The 22,034-nt window shown below is 23.7% G+C and overlaps 4 protein-coding genes across 4 annotated transcripts; 1 reads left to right on the top strand and 3 right to left on the bottom strand.

The window, feature by feature from the left end:
* Window positions 1-1,679: 1,679 nt before the first annotated feature.
* Window positions 1,680-3,566, bottom strand: MKS88_005496 (protein KIC7; the record flags this gene model as incomplete). The annotated part of the gene is made up of 1 exon (XM_067218762.1): window positions 1,680-3,566. The coding sequence occupies one exon, from the start codon at window positions 3,564-3,566 to the stop codon at window positions 1,680-1,682; it is 1,887 nt and encodes a 628-aa protein (XP_067070706.1).
* A 4,075-nt stretch (window positions 3,567-7,641) lies between these two features.
* Window positions 7,642-11,382, bottom strand: MKS88_005495 (uncharacterized protein; the record flags this gene model as incomplete). Its single annotated transcript, XM_067218761.1, has 2 exons — window positions 7,642-7,784; window positions 8,697-11,382. The coding sequence occupies 2 exons, from the start codon at window positions 11,380-11,382 to the stop codon at window positions 7,642-7,644; spliced, it is 2,829 nt and encodes a 942-aa protein (XP_067070705.1).
* A 3,522-nt stretch (window positions 11,383-14,904) lies between these two features.
* MKS88_005494 (CS domain protein) lies at window positions 14,905-16,536 on the bottom strand (the record flags this gene model as incomplete). Its single annotated transcript, XM_067218760.1, has 4 exons — window positions 14,905-14,998; window positions 15,292-15,532; window positions 15,669-15,830; window positions 16,038-16,536. The coding sequence occupies 4 exons, from the start codon at window positions 16,534-16,536 to the stop codon at window positions 14,905-14,907; spliced, it is 996 nt and encodes a 331-aa protein (XP_067070704.1).
* A 3,415-nt stretch (window positions 16,537-19,951) lies between these two features.
* Window positions 19,952-21,807, top strand: MKS88_005493 (NPL domain-containing protein; the record flags this gene model as incomplete). The annotated part of the gene is made up of 2 exons (XM_067218759.1): window positions 19,952-19,961; window positions 20,861-21,807. The coding sequence occupies 2 exons, from the start codon at window positions 19,952-19,954 to the stop codon at window positions 21,805-21,807; spliced, it is 957 nt and encodes a 318-aa protein (XP_067070703.1).
* Between the last annotated feature and the right edge of the window lie 227 nt (window positions 21,808-22,034).

Here is a 22,034-nt window from a genome sequence, read left to right as displayed (position 1 = left end):
AATATACAAAATTGCCTTACTTTAAAGTTCGTACAGGGAAAAGGCGGAGAACTCTATTTTTGTCATCATATTTGGAAATAACAAAAATTTCTTAATTATCCTGGAATGTAATATTATAAGATTATATTATTTTCCTTAAAAATTTACTTACATAAGCGGTGTTTATTTACCTCACAACGTTTGGGCATAGCTTTTATATTTCAAAGAAAAGAATCGTGTTCGCAGTGCTGCCGTTTCATTTTACGCTGCTTAATATTACGCTGCTTAATATTACGCTGCTTAATATTACGCTGCTTAATATTACGCTGCTTAATATTACGCTGCTTAATTTTACGCTGCTTAATTTTATATTGTTTAATTTTTTTTTTTTTTTGTAAAAGTATACACATACTTTTATAATTTTACTCTTATGAATATTCTCCCATAATGCTTCGCACGTATTATACAAATGAATATAATGAAGAGAAGGGTACACATCAAGCGAAATGAAGAAAACATTCGGCTTAAAAATATGATATAAAAATAAATAAAACCAATTGAAAAACAATGGAAATTTACAATCGTGCAAATTTACAAATTCTAAATTTATAATAAAAATATAGTTAATTCGATTCTCCTAGTAATAGGGTAATATATATACGCATATACATGCCTAGATACATATCTATGTACAAATATATAAATATGGTTCAAAGTTATGCTATATAGCATATATTTATAAATGGCTATATTATGTAAATACAAAAAAAAAAAAAAAAAAAAAAATACCCAAAAAAATTACACTAATAAAAAAATTTAAAAACAACTATAAAACAAAATTAAATAAGCCAAATATGAAACATACACGCGCACATGTATATATATATATATATACATACATACATACATACATACATACATACATACATACATACATACATACATACATACATACATACATACATACATACATACATACATACATACATACATACATACATACACATACATACATACATACATACATACATACATACATACATACATAATACAATACATACATACATACATACATACATACATATATATATATACATACATACATACATACATACATACATACATACATACATACATACATACATACATACATACATACATACATACATACATACATACATACATACATACATACATACATACATACATACATACATACATACATACATACATGTATACATGTGTAATTGTGTATGTTTACCCATATAAAGTCAATCATTTCATTTAAAAATATCATGAGAGGGGTGGTAATGAATAATGTACAAAAAAAAAAAAAAAAGCGGGATACAGAAATGTGCGCAAAATAAAACAGATAACTATAAAGGCATACACTAGTTTGTACATATGTATATGTATACATGTATATGCGTATATGTATACATACACAATAACACGTATATGTAAAGGAATACATATTATATATCCTTGTAACATTAAAACATATACATTCAGTAAATCAAAAATAAAATAAAAATTGTGAAACAAATATGGTAGAGAAAAAATAACGTCGGGAAAAAATTAATTAAGGAAAAAATAAAAAATGGAAAAACAAAATACGGAAAAATAAAATGTGGAAAAAATAAAGCTCCTCTGATTCCTCTCCTCTTCTGCAAATAATCAAAAATGCAGATTAAAATTATTTACTTATATAAGTTCCTATACATATCATCCGCTAAAGAATTAGTGTAACTGGGTGAATCTTTATTTTTTGTATTTGATATAATATTCTGAAGGGAGAATGGGTTTTTATCCGATACAGTAACAGGTGAAAAATCTGAGTTATACATACTATTATTATTATTATTATTGTTCTTATTATTAATATGCGTGTTACCATCATTCTTCCATGTTTTTAGCTCATTTATATTATTGTGCTTACAATAGCTAAACAAGTTGTTCATATTTGAATCTAGTGGGTCTAGACCACAATTATTAATATTATTCATATTATTATTACTATTCGATTTGCTCATATGACTACTGTTTAACATAAAAGAAGTGATATTTTTATTATTCGTGTTATAATTCTTATTATTATCGTAAAGCATTTTTCCATTTATCATATTTTGTTTACTTAACGCATATGGATTTGTCCCCAATGAGTATTGGTTGTATAATGAATTGGAATTATTACTTTGAGGAAAACTGGGATTTAACGAATTCCTTTTGTTCAATATATATAATCTATTGTTCATACTGTTTTGATGAGTGTTACTAGGAAAATTCAAATTGTTAAAGTAATTTAAGTTGTCCACAATATTATTATTACTATGACTACTACGATTATTATGACTGTATCTACTTTTGTCATTGTGTGCGGAACTAATGCCGCTATCAAACGGATCGTACGCATGCAAGCTTACTTTATTACTATTACAATTACTAATGTTATTATTTCTACTACTGCTAGTACTACCATTTATATTGTTACTGTATTTGACTTTATTTAATTCCATCTCATCACTCATTTGCATGTTAAAGTTATTTGAAAAATTCCTACTACTTTTGAAATGCATAGGATTAAAATCGTCCAGCGATAAGGGATTATTATTAGGATTGACTAATTCATTATTTGGAGTGTTCATATATTTTGAATTACTATAATTATCATTAGTAAAATGCGGATGATCAAAAGATAAATTATTAGTATGACTTATATTATTATTACTGACTGCGTTAAAATCGCTAAAATTATTATCATTCATCTGATTATAGTTTATATGACTACCAGAACCATTATTATTATCAAAATCTTGAAAATTGCTATCCAAGATACTACAGTTTTTAGTAAAATCTGAACTGTTCAAGTTATTTGAATTCATAATTCCCATCATACCAGGGGTGGTATGATCATAATAATCATTTAGACAAAAATCATCATCAAAGTCATCATTGGATTCGACACTTTTTTTTTTCTTTTTACTATAATATTTATCTTTATTACTATGATTATTACTACTATTACTGTTATATTTATCTTTTTTTCTGTCCCTATCACTACCTCTATCTTTTTCTCTATCCTTTTCTCTATATTTTTCTCTTTCTTTTTTTTTTTTCTTTTCTCTTCTTGATTTTCCCTCATATGAATATGAGGAACTATTATCATCATTTGAAAGTTCTTCTACATATTTTTTGCTTGATGAATGTCTACTTTTTGATTTTCCTTTTTTATCATGATGGTGGTGATGATGATGATTATTTGACTTTCGACTATGTTTATTATTATAATAATTGTTATAATTACTACTATTATTGTTATTATAACTTGAAGAAGCATCCCCAAATTTGCGCTCTAATTTTTGAACATCATAATAGCTTATAGAATCTTCTCCAATCTTTTTTTTGTGTTTACTTTTATATGAACATTTATCACATAAAAATTCATAATTATATGTATCAACAAACGTTGATTTTCCATTATTACAATAATTACATCTTTCTCTTGAGGATATGAAAAATAATTTTTCTACAGCTAAAGCTTCTTCATATTCTCTTTCTGATATCCCCAACTGTGTAGCTGTTGACATTTTCTCCTTTTATTTTTGATTTTTACAATATTTTTGAAAGGTAAATGCGTGCGTTATGGTATGATATATTATGTTATGGTATGTTATATTATGTTATGTTAAGCTATGATATATTAAGCTATGATATATTAAGCTATGATATATTAAGCTATGATATATTAAGCTATGATATGTTAAATTATGATATATTAAGCTATGATATATTAAGCTATGATATGTTAAATTATGTTAAAATATTATATATATATTAAAAAATATATATATATATTAAAATATATATATATATATATGTGTAATTTAAAAGCATAAGTAAAAGTCTATATTCTTTTATGCGTTATTGCTTTAAATGTTATGAACATAAAAAGGAGGTATAAAAAAAAAAAAAAAAAGGGAATAAAAATAAATCTTTTTTTTTTTACTTTTTTTTCACCTAAAATTTTTAAAATTTTTAAATGGAAAAACATGCATAAAAAATGCTATCATTTATTCTGTGCGAGGGGAATATACGTGTGCATATACATATATGTATATACATATATATGTATATATAATATATATATTATATGTGTATATGCATAAGAGTATGTATAATATATATTATAAAAGGAAATGCGCATGATTATGTATAATATACATTATAGATAGTCATGCGCATAGGAGTCAAATATACACGCACATATAATATTATGCGCATATGTATATTTATAAAATTCGTTAATTACACTCCTTTATTAATAATAGATATAATTTTAAATTTCCGTAAATTTTTGCGAATTATTAAAATATTATAAGAGGAAATATCTGGCATATATATATAAAGGTTTAAAAAAAAAAAAAAAATATAATTATTTTATGTGTGTATATATATTCTTATTATATAGTCCCCTCCTCTCCATTTATGCGTATTTAAAATAATATACCAAAAAAAAAAAGAAAAAAAAAAGGTGAAAACAAATATAAAAAAAATTATATCTTAATTTTGTTACAGTTATTTATTTGTATTAATGTTCTTAAATAAACTATTTTTCATAAAAATATACAAAAAAAAAAAAAAAAATATATATATGGATGAACGTATAAATAAATGAATAAATAAACGAACAAAAGAATTAACAAATAAACGAACAAACGAATAAACGAATAAACGAACAGAAGAACAGACAAACAAACGAACAGACGAAGAAAAGAACAGACGAATAAATGAACAAACGAACAAGTGAACTGATAAATAAATGAATGAAGAGAACTGATAAATAAATGAATGAAGAGAACTGATAAATAAATGAATGAAGAGAACTGATAAATAAATGAATGAAGAGAACTGATAAATAAATGAATGAAGAGAACTGATAAATAAATGAATGAAGAGAACTGATAAATAAATGAATGAAGAGAATTGATAAATAAATGAATGAAGAGAACTGATAAATAAATGAATGAAGAATAAAAATGCATATGAAAAAATACTCAAGAACGAATGGACAAGTGAATAATTAAAATTATTCACAATCATGTATGTAATGTATAATCTCAATACGATTCCATTTAACTACAAAAAATCTCTTATGTACATAAATATACATATATATCTGTAAATATACATATATATCTGTAAATATACATATATAACTGTAAATATACATATATTTATAAATAAATAAATATATATATATATATAACAAAAAAACAGATGAAAAAAAAAAAAAACATATATACGTAACAATTCTATTCGATTTTCTTTTTTTTTTTTTTTTGAAATAAACACTTTTGTTTAGTATGTATAGAATTATGTTAAAAAAAAAAATTTTAAAGAATCATGTAATTTTTATAAAAAAGGGATAAGGAAAATACACATGAGTTTTTGAGGATTTTATTCAAATTAAAAAAAAAAAAAAAAAATTATACATCATATAATATGGGGTATATATATATGAATACATATATAATTTATTCATTTGCATATGAGTTTATACATCTATATATAAATAACTATATATATATATATAGTTATATATACATATATATATTCTTTATATATATGCATTATACACATAGATATATATTTTTTTGTATTTATAATATATATAAATATATATATATGTATGTAGGCATTTGTAAAGCAATATACGCATACATAAACATGTATATGTACATAAAAAAATATATATGAGCTCTTACAAACTGGTACACGCCCATACAAACATGTATACGTATTTATAAACATGTATATGCATTTATAAACATGTACAAGCACATATAAACATATATATATATCAATTTATACTTATGCATTTATTCAATCAGTATTATGAATAATATGGATCATAGCGAAAGAAAAAAAGTGTTTACGTGTTAAAAAAATATATTTCATATAAAAGTATATTATAATTATATATCTGTTTATATAATATTATGATATTCTCTAATATATTATTTTTATGCATATATGTATATATATAAATATATACGTATTTATATACATAGTAATATCATATATGTTATAAAAAAAAAGCCTCTATAAAATAGGTATGTTTATTTGAATGATTTAAAATGTAAGACCATTTTAAAATTTTTAAATTACAGTATATGAATAAATATATATATATATATATATATAAATACGTATAATTTATTTACATATATAGAAAAAAAAAAAAAATATATGGATATTTCTTCTATTAAAAATACAAATTTTTACATGTTAATATGTATATATATTTATTTATTCTATATAATATATAATTATATATATGAATAAATTAAAGTTCCTATATAATTATTATTATACTACAATAATAATAAAAAAAGAGAAAATTGTATTATTTTAAAAAAATAGAATATAGAAAAAAAAGAATATTTTTTTTTTTTTGTATAAAGCAACATGCTTCTATACCCCAAAAAAAAAAAAATATATGATACTGCAATTAGAAAAAAAGTATAAAAAAGAATATACTTTATGTTCAATAAAAAATACGACATACAAAACATAAAATATAAAGTACAAAATACATATATGTACATGTATAATATATATATATATATATATGAAAAAGCAAATAAATACAAATAAATACAAATAAATACAAATAAATACAAATAAATACAAATAAATACAAATATATACAAATATATACAAATATATACAAATAAATACAAATAAATACAAATAAATACAAATAAATACAAATATATACAAATATATACAAATATATACAAATATATACAAATAAATACAAATATATACATAATATAAAATATTTCATATGTATAATAATATTTTTTACATATTTCACTAAAATTTTTTTCATTTTATGTATTTTTATTTTGATAACAGTCTTGTTCTTTTGTAAAACAGGATTTCCTTAAGATTTAATCAAATTTTTTTGAAAATTGTATATTATTATTTTTATTATGTAAATATACCTATTTTATATACAATATCCCAAGCATCATATGAAATTAACAAAATTATTTTATTGTAATAAAAATTATTTTTTTACATATTCTTATTTGTAATAATTGTATTTTCTTCAATATTGAATAATAATTTATTTTAGTTTATATTTAGCGAACAATTAATTTAAATGGAAAAAAAAAAAAACAAAAAAAGACTTAAGTTTAACAAGAATGAAAAATAATTTTATTTTTTTATTATTCCTTGTTTTTTTGCTGGTATTGAAAGAGAGTGACAACAAAAATATTATATAAATATACATATACTTAAACCATATATATATGTATGTAAATATATACATATGATGTAGATTTTTTTTTTTTTTTTTTTATCCTTTGGTATACAGTAACCATTAATAAAAATGAAATAATATAAAGATTCTCGTAATTGTTATTTATTATTATTTTTTTTTTTCATATACAGTTCGACAAAATAAGCATAATATAACAGGTCGTATAATTAACAAAATTATTTATGTCCAACTTTACGGTACGTATGCTATGTACGTAATATATATATGCAAATATGTATATTGTAGTCGTTCTTGTGTGAAAATTATTTTTGCTTGTTTATTTCTTCCTAGTTTTACTTAGGTTTATCATAAATACATATATACGAAAGTTATAAGGATATTATATCTTTCAAAGTATTCTGCTTACATTTCTTTGTTTTGCTCAACCATAAGAAGAGGAGACAATCATTTGTTCTATTATGTAACAATTTTGGCATTTCAGTAGTATAAACTTTATATGGATCTTTTTGAGCTGAAAAATTGGAAGTATTTCGTTCGAATGTGTAAATGCATGTACGTACGTATACATACGTACACTACATATGCATATATATACATATTTACTATATTTTTTCCCCAACGCTTCTTGTAATAACTTGAATATGGCAAGTCCATAACCCCAATTGTGTGGTTCATTAACAATAATACCCACATTTCCACTGTTTGATTAATTATATAAAATACTAATTAATTTTAAAACTAAGCAAATAACGCATTTATTCGATTTTTTTTTTTTTTTTAAATGAAGATTAAAGACAAATTATGAATAAGAAAAAAAAAAGAAAAAGAATGATCACTTTACCAACGTGAAAAAGAATAATAAAATATTTATGTTCGGTTATGCAAGGATAAAATATTAAGTGTATATCTATTAATAGCAACGGAACTAACTAATTATATATAATTACAGAATAAAAAATTAACAAAAATATATTTTAAGAATATAAAACTGAAAAAATTTTAACTCCCTTGAATTTAATGAAAATCAAAGAATTTATGGAGCATAAGGGGTATGTTTACCATACGTGGTACACACATTTATGTATATGTGTATATACATATATATATATGCACTTATACTTATGCACGTACACATATGCACATGTTTAGAGAAATTTAACAAAATGTTGATCAAATAAGAGTGTTCTTCATAAAAACACCGATGTTTGTATTGTGCTTTCATATAGTGCACAGCGGAAAAAGCCAGCACAAATATTATCGCTGTTACAACTGACAAAAATGATTTTACACTTCCGAACAATTATTTCTTATTAAGGTAGAGGGAATATATTAAACACTGTACTTCTCCTTACTTGACAGTAATTGTATGTAGGTATGCATATGCTGGTCTTTCCATACAATGCACATAATCACATGAGAATACCTGCGCAATCCATGAATGTGTTTAAGATGATGCGTGTGCCATGTGTGCATCTTGCAAGGAGATTTAATAGTAGCACAAGGAAGGCGCTTTTCCAACATAAGTTATTTCTTTTGATTATTTTCCTTTTTTTGTAAATCTTTTTTTTTTTTTTTTGTTGTTGTTGTTGTTGTTGTTGCACTTGAAAAATAATATCTTCGAATTTTAATTTGACTTGATCGTTTTTATGATTTCCTAAAGTTGCGGTATTTTTTGATTTATATCTTTTGGCTAATTCTCTTGCTCTTCTTTTAAGATTTGCAATTTTAATATCTATATCATTTACACCATTAGTTGTTGAAGACATTAATTCTTTTTTTTTTTCTTGAAATACTTTTAAGCATCCAGCTAAGCCACCTTGGCCTTTAAAAGTAAGTGTTCTTGTGGCTCTTCTCACAAAAGGTACGTAATTCGTTTCGTTATCATTTTCTGCAGATTCGTTATTATTTTCTTCTATGCATTTTCCTTTTTCTTCTTTTTCATTATTCTTATGTGTATATTCAATTCTATATATATCGTCAAAATTTACTTTTGTCTTCTTCTTCATTATTTCATTATTTTCTTTATTTTCTTCCTTTCCATCATCGCTCCCTCTTTCTATTGTGTTAATTGAATTTATATGATCAGATCTTGTGAAACTACGACTTAACAAATTTTCTAACAACGTAGAACTATCTTTTTTAGAAAATGACATGCTGCTAGTAGACTGGTTTAACAAGCTATTAATTTTTTCACTTAGCTTATTTGAACCTTGTGAACAATATGAACTAATTGAGTTAAAAGAATTCTTTTTTTCCATCTGTTCCATCATTTTTTCTTCTTCCTCAGTTGCACCTTCCTTACCCGGGGGGTCATCCTTCACATATGCTTTTTTACTACCACAATTTTGACCCCTATCATTTCTTTCGCTTCTTTTGCTCCTTTCGCTTCTTTTTCTCCTTTCGCTTCTTTCGCTTCTTTCGCTTCTTTCGCTTCTTTCTCTTCTTTCGCTTCTTTCGTTTCTTTCACTTCTTTCGCTTCTTTCGCTTCTTTCGCTTCTTTCGCGTCTTTCGTTTCTTTCGCTTCTTTCGCTTCTTTCGCTTCTTTCGCGTCTTTCGTTTCTTTCGCTTCTTTCGCTTCTTTCGTTTCTTTCGCTTCTTTCGCTTCTTTCGCTTCTTTTGCTCCTTTCACTTCTTTCACTTCTTTCACTTCTGTTACTTCTTATGCTTCTTTTGCCCTCCCCTACTACATCTGTTTTCTCATAATTATAGTAATAATCATTGGTATAATTTTTATACTTGTCATACTGCATTATACCTTGTGTGTCATCATTATTGTAAATATCATCAAACTTGTTTTCATAGTAATGCTTGGTGTTTTCATCGTGTACCATACCTTTTTCATCATATACCATACCGTTATCATCATATACCATACCGTTATCATCATATACCATACCGTTATCATCATATACCATACCATTATCATCATATACCATACCGTTATCATCATATAACATACCATTATCATCGTAGTATATGCCATTCTCGTCGTAATACACCCCATTGTTCTCATCGTAATATAAATTACTATACTCATTGTAATATAAATTATTATCGTCGCAGTCATTTGCATCATTATTATCATCGTAATGTTTATAATCGTTAGGGTCCTGATATGCACCATAGTCGTCATCCCTCACACATCTTTCACCTTCCTTATCGGCATAATAGCCATGATCATTTAAGTAGCTATTTTCTAAGTCATAATTTTCTAACCGATCTTCCTCGTTATGTTCATAAAAACTGTTTGACATTTCATCGGCTAGTATGTTATTTTGATTTTTATAATATTTTATGTCATTTCTAAAATAATATAACTTGTTATTATTACCTTTAATATTAGAATTTTTAAAATCTCCTCTTAAGTTCTTCTTTGTTGAACTTACTGTATAATCAAAAGCAGTTGAAAATTTTTTTAATTTTTTTGCGTAATTGTTATTACTGTTCATTATTTTTTGAGGTAAGCTATTATTATTTAGCTTATTCCAATTGTTTACATCATCATAACGATCATATTTGTAAGTATTCTCCTTTTCACATTTATCTTCATTTTTCTGTCCATTTTTGTTTCCATTTGTGTCATCATTTTCATATTCAGCATGCACTGAATCGGCGAATTCCTCTACACCATTCTTTGTGATATGTGTATCTGTCGTTTCGAAATTTTCATTATTTTCATTATTTTCATTATTTTCATTATTTTTATTATTTTCATTATTTTTATTATTTTCATTATTTTTATTATTTTCATTATTTTTATTATTTTCATTATTTTTATTATTTTCATTATTTTTATTATTTTCATTATTTTTATTATTTTCATTATTTTTATTATTTTCATTATTTTCATTAATTCTGTTATTGTTTTTGTTTCTGTATGTGTTTCTGTATGTGTTTCTGTATGTGTTGCTGCGTGCGTTGCTGTATGTGTTGCTGCGTGCGTTGCTGTATGTGTTGCTTCGTATGCCGCTGCTCACGTTGCTGCTTTTATTCTTGTCTTCCTTTTCGTTTTCATTATCTACGTACTCTTTCCATGTTCCTGATAAAACATCGAAGTACCACCATTTCGTATTCGTCATATCATAATAGAACTTTATATTATTTGTCATATTGGGATATATTTTTTTTTTTCTTTTTTCTTTTTTTTTTTTTTTTTTTTTTTTTTTTTTTTTTTTTGTTATTATTGTTATTGTTATTTTTATATATCTTTTCTCCATATCAAAAAGAAGTCTTCAAAATATTTTTTTAATTTTACTATTGCTTTAATGTTTGTAAAAAAAAAAAAAATAAATCATTCTGTACATTATTTTGTTTCTTCTGATATAAGCAACAATCTTTCTTTCATTGAGTTTCTGTAAAGTTCACATTTTTCGCAAAGTGTCAGCTTGATTTTTCTTTTTCACTTTTTCACCTTTACAATTTTTCACCTTTTCACTTTCACTTTTACAATTTTTCACCTTTTCACTTTCACTTTTACAATTTTTCACCTTTTCACTTTCACTTTTACAATTTTTCACCTTTTCACTTTTACAATTTTTCAGATGTTAACTTTTAAACCATTTGTACGTCTTTCACCAAAAAAAACAAGACCCAGATATATTTGTAATGTGAACATTTACACACATACATACGTATATATATCTATATAAGTATACGTATATATGTATATATGCACATATTTATATTGTGTACATAACTGCATGTACATGTTTATACTATATCGTACATATATGCACTCGTACATATACATCTAGTACTTGCGCTACCCCTTAAAATTTCCTTTAAAACAAAAAATTACAACTAAAAGAAAATTAAAAAAAAAGAAGAAAACGATGACATTTTATATCCAACATAGGTTGTAATATTAATAATAAAGACTGGAAATTAAAAAAAAAAAAAAAAAAAAAAAAAATAGAAATTCAAATGGAAATAGAAAAACTGATAGACGTGCTAAGTATGAACGTTTTCATAAGAAATATACGTTGTTTTATTTTATTTTTTCCATTATATGCGAAGATGAAAAAAATAAATAATTCTATTCTTACTACAATTAATCTGTTAAAAAAAAAAAAAGAAAGAGAGAAAGGAAAGAAGCATGGCTATCTTACGATGTTACTGCTAATGAAACTTCTGTTGGCAAGTGCAAAGTGCAATTTAGAGAAACACACAATATAATAAAAACGGAAACATAATAAAAGGTACGAAAAAAGAACAAATCCATTCGAATAAAAATTATATCTTTATACGAAACATATACATGCTCCGTTTTTATATGCTCTAATTGTGTTTACATTTATATATATATACACATATATATATGTATATGTATTTGTGTACGTAAACAAAAATGTACATATAAACGCGTATTTACGTGCACATTAATATGTGTATACAATTTTTTTTTTTTTTTTGTGTGAAGTATTAAATTGTTATAAAGTGAATAATTTTACTAAAATTTTTTCTTTATTTATTGTTGTAGAATTTTCCACAAATTATAAAGTTCCTTAATATTTGAATGCAATATTTTTTTCTTTTTTTACATGTTAAATTGTTTTTAAAAATAAAAAATATTACACAGATGTTATAAATAGCATTCTCCTATTTGTACAATTTTTATAGTTGGAAAAATTGAAAAAAAATAAATGAAAAGAATTCACATTATATCCAAAAAGGAGGAAAAAGGAAAAAGGAAAAAAGAAAAAAGAAAAAAGAAAAAACACAAAAAAACAAAAAGATAACAAACCAAAGAAATTATATACAAAATTTTACACCTTATAATATTCAATTCTTTGCAATGATTTCTATACAATATTTCATTTGGAACCACTTTATGACAATCTTTTTTCCAAACAACAAATATTACGTCATTATTGTTAATAGGGAAATATACATTATAGAGAAATTAGTAAAAAAAGAACTTTTTACAGCACATATATACGCATTTACATAAGCATTTATATATTTGTGTATTATATCGAGTAAGTAAAAAACTGCATTTTTTTTTTATTTGCCATTTTTAATATATATTGGCGTAGAAGAAAATTATAGCATTGTTCTTCATTTGATGACATATAAACGTTAAAATTATAACTTCCTGAAAATAACAAAAGCTCCTAAAAAATATCATATGTTGAATGCGCGTGTAGCCTTAAATGAGTATATTTATATATATATATGTATGTATGTATATATGTATATATGTATGTATATATGTATATATGTATATATGTATGTATATATGTATATATGTATATATGTATGTATATATGTATATATGTATGTATATATGTATGTATATATGTATGTAAATATATATATGTTTATATATATGTATGTAAATATATATATGTTTATATATATGTATGTAAATATATATATGTTTATATATATGTATGTAAATATATATATGTTTATATATATGTATGTAAATATATATATGTTTATATATATGTATGTAAATATATATATGTTTATATATATGTATGTAAATATATATATGTTTATATATATGTATATATACAAAAAAAGTCATTAAAGAACAACTGTCGCTTATCTATAAAATAAGAAAAGATAGATTAATGCAAATACCTCTTTCACTTTTCATATAGTAGACATAGAGATATTGCAATTAGTTATAGCCTTTTTTAATTTTACATGAACAGTTCATAAAAAAAAAAAAGAAAATACTAGGAAAATGTAATCCAAATATAGAAGAATAACAAACAAAATAATTTGAAAAAGGCGTGAAAAAAGACGTGAAAAACAACCTGACCAGATCATGCGATAAAATAAATAACTGGTGTTCGACACAATAATGAAAGTATATTTCATAACTCATTTTGTTTTATTTCGATTCCTTTTTTATATCATATGTGCTATTGTTCCACTTTACAAAGACCAGTTATAGTGTACTATTCCGATTCAATACATTCCCTTATAATGAGTAAACTCAAACACAAGTAATTAAAAATGTTGATACAATTTATTTATTTTATTATTATTTTTTTTTTGACATGGCCTATAAAAATTGCAAAAAAACTAGATCCATTATCAACTTAATAACAGAATGAAATACTAATATATCTTCTACAAAACGTTTGAATTAAATTTAACTTTGCATTAGCCATTAGAATTTTGTTTTTCATTTTACTGAAATATAAAGTTGTCATCAAGGGAATACTGATCAAATGAATTTGATTAAGTGTGGGTTAATAAATATATATCAAAAAAAAAAGAAAAAAAATATATGTTAAATTATGAACGATACAGGTTGTTACGCCTTTTTTTTTTTTTTTTTTTTCTTTTTAAAATAATATATAATTCTTAAAAAAGTATATTTTAAAATTCCTTTTTCGACAGAATTATTATGTTTTGACAAATATTAACTAACCAAAAAAAATTACACATAAGCGGGAAGCGATATTGCGGAGAATATTTACATGTTTATACATACATACATACATACATACATACATACATACATACATACATACATACATACACAGATACATAGCCGCCTGAATGTCCTTTTGCAGACATACAGATTTTTACCTTCAAGTTATGAGATTTAAATTAAAATATTCTTTAAATATTTAACTGAAATTTCTATTAACATTCGTTTAGCAAAATTTTTAATTGATAAATGGATATCTTTTTTTATCCATCACATTTTTTAGCAAAACCTCTTCTCTTAATTCTTCAGATGATGCAATATCTTCATTTTTTCTGCACAAAAAAAAAAAAAGGAAAAAAAAGATATGTTAATTCTAGGATGACATACTAAATCGATTTATTAATTGTATATATTGTTTTAATTTTTAAGCGGTTATATTTTCCGCATATATAGAAATTTTTATTAAACCATTTATAGATATATACATATACGTGTAGACGCTATTTGAAAACCAATGTAAATGTAAAATCAAGCCTTCAAACGTTTTAGAGTATCTATTTTTACGAATAAAAATAAGATATAATGCAAATATATATATATATATTTTTTTTTCAAGTAAAATTACAATTTCTGTTTATGCAAAAATTTCCTTATTTCTCCTTGCGTTTTTTCATCAAAATCGGTTAAATTCTTTTTTGATTCGATTTTTGTTGTGTCGATTTCAGGATCTCCCTTTAATACACAAGGCCACCAATTTTCTCTTTTTTTTTCTAAAAAAAATATTATTTTCTTTTTATCTTCTATATTCCACATACATTCCTGTTTGTTGACTTCTTCATAAAAGGTCCCTTCCAATTTTAGTTCGTCTTGAAAAAGAACAAAAGGAAAAAGGTAAAAAAGAAAATAAAACAGTCAAATATATTTAATCATATCACATTTACTTTATGCATTAGCATATTACTGGTTAGTTTTCTTTTTTTTTTTTTTTCCTTTTCAGCTTACTCAAGTGACAGACTTTCATATTTTTATTCGATATTTCAACGTTTATTTCGCTAGTTTTAACTTCTTTATACATGGGCATTTCTATGTTTATTTCGTTTAAAGTCTGATTCCAAAAATATTTTTCAGTTTTCCCGCCGTTCCATGTTGATATATGATTTTCACCTAGGCCGCAAAAATGTGCATGCGTACACGCGGGTATATATATATATATATATATGTAAGTGTACATGTATAGGTGTATACATGTATGCTTAGTTATGTAAATGACAATATTTGGAAAAAATGAACATGTACAGGAACAACATTATTATCAGCTTCTTCCATTTTTTATTTTTTTTCGCCCTATAAAAAAATATTTTGTTATGTTACTTGTAACGGTATTAAATGGAATTGGTGCAGAGTCTCTTTTTTCTTGCTCCGCCTTTTGTGTATTCTTAGTCTCTAGAATTTTAAAATTATTTAATTTTTTTAATTCATCGCAAGGTGGTAAATATTTATTTTTTATTTCTTCATTTTCAATTATATAAGGTTGTTCTTTAATTATATAATTTAATTGATGTTTTCGAAATAATTTCATTAAATTTTGTTCCCTGTTATGTGCTTTAAACCCACGTCTATTATTACTTAAAATGTTTTTTAGTATATCGCCATCATATCTTTTAGATAGAGTTTGTATATCGTCTTCACTCATCATTAAATGAAAATAATCAGTCTTACATTCTAGAAATGATAAAAACGTTTCTATTAAATCATCTATGGAGGTAAAATCTTGGGCTATAGCCATCAACATATTTTCATGTTTTTCGCTTTTCATATTTTTTATTTTAAGTAAAAACAGTAGCGTTAAATGTTTCTTGATTTTTCTCATAAATGTGGTTACAAAAAAGGAAAAAAAAAGTAATGAGCCAAAAATGGCACAGCTTACAATTAATAGGCTAAAAATGGATATGCTTTCACAATAAATGGGCTAAAAATGGATATGCTTTTACAATGAAATTGCTTACAGTGAAAACGCTTTTACAATGAGTATTCTCACAATACATATGCTTACAGTGAATAGACTAAAAATGGAGAGGCTTTAAAATGAGAAAACTGATAAATAAACAAAGTAAAACTTGAAACCAAATAAATTTCTTAGAATATTTTCCTAAATTTAAATATAGTGCAATTTAATTATATATTATTAAAATAAAACAACATATCATCAATACACGGAGTTAAAATGTGTTTTTGCCTACTTGACAGTAGTGATGTTCTTATGTTTAAAAGGAACAAATTTTGCACTGTTCAAATTATGTAAGAGCCATATTCGACTTTGTATTTTTATATTTAAAAAACTTAAAACTTCTTTTAATATTTATTTTTCAACTTTTAAATTTGTTCTCCCTTTTTCTGACATTTCTTAAGCACGTTTCTTTTTTTTCTTTTTTTGACATTTCCTTAATATACTTCTTTTTTTCTTTTCTTTTTCTTTTTCGCACTGTGATATTTTTAAAACGACCTTACATTTTTTAATATTTTATTTTATTATATTTTTTTAACTTAAATGTAATAAATGTGTGCTAAATATAATAAGTATGGCAAATTGAAAAAACACAGCATGCAAGTAGGCAACATTCGCAATATAAAAAATATATGTGTAATATGTATATATATATATGTATATGTAAGATGATTTATTGATATGTAAAATATGAAAAAAAGGGGAAAAAACAATGAAACAAAAAAAAAAATGCTTCCTCTGCATATAATATACACCAGTTGTTAAAATAAATATATAAGGGACAAATTTTGATAAAATATGTTTAAAAATTTTTGATATTTTAAAATAATTTTTAATAAATATGCAGGAGATAATTTTTTAATTTGTTCACTGTGTGAAATTTCCATATTTTTCATTTTTTTTTTTTTTTTAATGATATATGGTAGGCCAATTTTCCAATTTTTAAAAAATGAACAGTTCGAAAAATATTTGTTTTTTAATTAGCCAACAAAATGGCGTGATAGTTTTATTTGTTATCTACATGTTATCAAATAAAAGATTGATAAGATACTACTAATATATAGGCTACTCAAATGTAACACTTAAAACTACTAAAACTGTATTAAGCTGCTAGATTGTTATTAATTCCTTTTTATGCGTATGGTTCATATCGTATACCTTAACATTTTTTTCTACATTTATGAAATAACTATTAAAAAGCAGGAAAGGTGGTTTGTTAATAATTAAAATAAAATAAAAAATTAAAAAAATAAAAAAAGGGGAAATGAAGTGATGAAAAAAACACGTATTTTATTTTATGTAATACGTAAATTTTGCTATTTAAAATATTTTTTTTTTTTTTTTTTTTATACAAGAGTCTAAAAAAATGGCATGAAAAAAAAAAAAAAATAAACATTCCTATTGAGTTGTATTATGTACGTATAAAGTACTCTCTTACTTATACATATTTGTTCATATATACGCAAAGGAATAGTTATTTAATTATATATCCTACTGATACATAATAAATAAAGGACACACAAAAAATGTATAATTTAAAAACAAAACTGAGTATTATATATGACAGCAATTTTAAAATAATCAAGTTAAATTAAAATTTTTCCAATTTATAATTTTTTTTTTTTTTTTTTTTTTAATTTCTTTAAAAAACTACAAATTACCAAATATGTTCTACAAAAACAAGGGGATATCATGAATACAATAGTTTTGTAAAAAAATAAAACGCAACTATCAACTAGTTGTATACATGTACAATGTATGTGTACAACATATAATTTAGTAAATACTTCAAATTTTTAATGATTGAGTTGAAAAGTATAACAATTCCACATAAAAAATACGAATTAAAAGTATCGATATTATATATAAAAAAAAAAAAAAATTAAACTTTCTCATATATTTTTTACATGTAGATTTATTAATTTTTTCAATTGTTAATTATTATTAATATATTCGTGATCTACAAACGTTAAAAAAGGGATGCTATTTTTTTTTTTTTTTTGTGTATATATATCTCATATTTATAAGGAAAAAATATTTTTTCCATTAAAAGATATTATGTTATATGTATATATATATATATATGATACATGCATATATAATATCTCTATATATGTAACGTTTTATGTAGAATTTCATTTTATTCTCATTATTTTATGTATATGATGACTTATACACTCTTTCACTTGAATTTTGCTGGTACATGGAAAGGCTAGGTGTCCGTTGCAAGTAAACGCTGCATTAATATTTTTCGAACGGAAAAATGTAGATGTATTTTTGCTAATATGATACATATTTATATAAATATATATGTTGTATGTATATAATTAAATTTATACATAAAATATAATATTACTTACATGCTATATGTAAGCATGTAAAATGCTTATGCAGTTATTTTGTGCATTTTTTAACAACAAAACTGCTATTTTTTTGTACTAATTGTTATTCATTTTAAAGTAAATTTAAAAAAGAAAAATCTGTATACTGTAATAACTTTATAGTTATTCTTAAAACTCCTTTAAAAAAGCTATATACATCTTTCCGCCCCGTCCCCCACCTTTTTATATATAAGATGAGAATAACAAAATCAATGGAAAAAAAAAAAAAAAAAAAAAAAAAGCTTGTTTAATACCATTTAACCTCTTCTTATCAGATTGCATGCGATCCTTTTTTTTTTTTTTTTTTTTTTTTATTGGCCTTTTTAAGGATTTATAGCCATAAATAAAAACAAGATAAAAAAGTAAATATAATAAATGTATAATAAAAAATGACGTTTAACACCTGAAGAAAACATAACACTGTATTCTAAATATATATATAGGTACATAAACAATGTATGTATATAACAAATAACACCCATGTGTTTTCATCATAAAAAAAAAAATTTTTTTTTCGCATACATATATATACAAACATACATTCATTTATACATACCCTTAATTAAGATAATTTTTTATGGTGTTTCACTTATTGTTATATAATAAACATACTTACATTTCATTAAATCTTGGAATAAATTTATTTTGATATTAAAAAATAGAAGTTATTATAAAATAAAAATAATATATTATATTCGAAGAAAATTGCCCTACCCAATCCACAATAAAATTTCAAAATTTAACTTAAGAAATAATTTGTAAAGGAAAACAAAAACTTTAATTGTTTATTTTTAATTTGCGAAAACACATATTTGTTAAACTTATTTTTAAAGTTTTATAATAACATCATATAGAAAGAAGATAATTTTTTTGAAAAAAAAAAAAAAATATAGTACAAAATGTTTTACGGTAAGTATATAATTAAACAACTCAAAAATGTATGATGCTATTTGTTCTATATTAGATAATGTATTTTAAAAAAGGAATAATTACATACTCTACATTTTAAATATATTCATATATATATATATATATATATATATATATATATATATATATATATGTTTGATTATATGTATACATTTACATATATAATATATATATGCATACTGTAAATGCGCGTGTACTTTATCTTATACATATGCTATACACCATTGTGAATATGCTTAAGGTACATATTAACTAGGGTTTAATTTAATTGGATAAGATTGACTTTTTTTTTTTTTTTTTTTTTTTACTAACTTATGCATGGTTTATGAGTAAATATAAATGAATTTTGTAAGCATGTTTATATATGTGCTGTATGTGTACGCATATATACATACATATGTACATATATATATATATATATATATGTATATTCACATGTACATATAGTGAACATATATACAATGGCGTACACTCAACATTGTAAAAGTGCTCATGTATGAATGTTTAAAATGTTTACATTGTAATTATGTATGTGAACATGGTTAATACATTTATAGTGTAAGTGTGAAAATTTATGCGCAGTTAATATATTTCAATGGTACATGTGAAAATTTACGCACCGTTCATATATTTAAATTGTACATGTGAAAATATATGCACTGTTCATATATTTCATTTGTGCATGTGAAAATTTATGCACTGTTCATATATTTCAATTGTACATGTGAAAATTTATGCACGGTTCACATTTATGTTCTGTGTAAATATTTATGCATGGATAATGTATGTACATTCCGTAATTATGAACTGTAAATATGATCATTTATGAGCGGCTAATAAATGCTTATGTTGTTTTTTTTTTTTTTTTTAATGAACAGGCAAAGTGATAAAAGCGGACGAAACGGTAGTTCCAGAAATTAAGGACGGGTATTCAGTTATTCACCTGTCAAGGGCATGTTTAAACAATCCACAAGATGAAGGAAAGTTATATGTACAGGTAGAAGATGCAAATGGCTGTTATAATATTTGCTGTTTACAGAAAAACGTATGCGAAGATACTGCATTAGATATATTTTTGATGTTGGAAAATGATGTAAAAATAAAAACAAGTGGAAGTGCAAATGAAGTACATATTGTTGGTTATTATGAAGTTTCATTTGGTCAAGATAATTTAGATGAAGATGAAGAGGAGTTTGAAGAAGATGATGAATATGAAAATGAGGAAGTAAGAATGTTAACAAAAAAAAATACATTAAAAAATTCACTTTCAAATGGACTTAATAAAAAAAAAAAAGATACAGCAGCTGATGAAGATGATGAAACAAACGTTGGTAAAAATGATGATGAAGAGGATGAAGAAGATGACGATGATGATGAAGATGATGAAGACGAAGATGATGATGAAGAAGATGATGATGAAGAAGGTGAGGAAGAGGATGAAGAAGAAGATGAAGAGGGGGATGAAGACGAAGACGAAGAAGAAGGGGATGAAGATGAGGAAGAGGAAGAAGGAGATGAAGACGAAGAGGATGCAGGTACAAAAAATAAAGGAGATAAAAAAGAAAAAGGACAAAAAAAGAATAAAAATAAAAGATCTTTAGATAATAAAAATGATGCACCATCTAAAAAAACAAAATTAGGTGATGAAAGTCAATTTGAAAAAGATCTTGTTGCATTTTTAAAAAAAAATGGAAAGAGTAAATTAACCGAGTTAGGAAAGGTAAAGAAACCAGAAGGACTCAAAGTTAAATTAGGTTTCTTTATTAAAAAGCGTTCAGGCGTTTTTAAATTTGATAATGATAGCCAAACTGTATCCTTGAAATAAACGTGAGAGTTCATGTTTTACTTTTTTATTTCTATTTTTAAATAAGGACAAAAATTAATCGCAACACGTGTGCAAAGCTTATTTGTAGAAATGTATGTGCAGTATAAAATATATATATATATATATATACATATGTAATATGTATAATAAATATAGATAATATATGTGTGTATATATATATTTATGTTTATATGCACTTATTCATGTTTACTCATCTGGTGTTTATG

The sequence above is a fragment of the Plasmodium brasilianum genome, chromosome 14 (assembly GCF_023973825.1).
Source record: "Plasmodium brasilianum strain Bolivian I chromosome 14, whole genome shotgun sequence".
NCBI lineage: Eukaryota > Apicomplexa > Aconoidasida > Haemosporida > Plasmodiidae > Plasmodium > Plasmodium brasilianum.
This window is presented reverse-complemented; position numbering and strand designations above follow the sequence as displayed.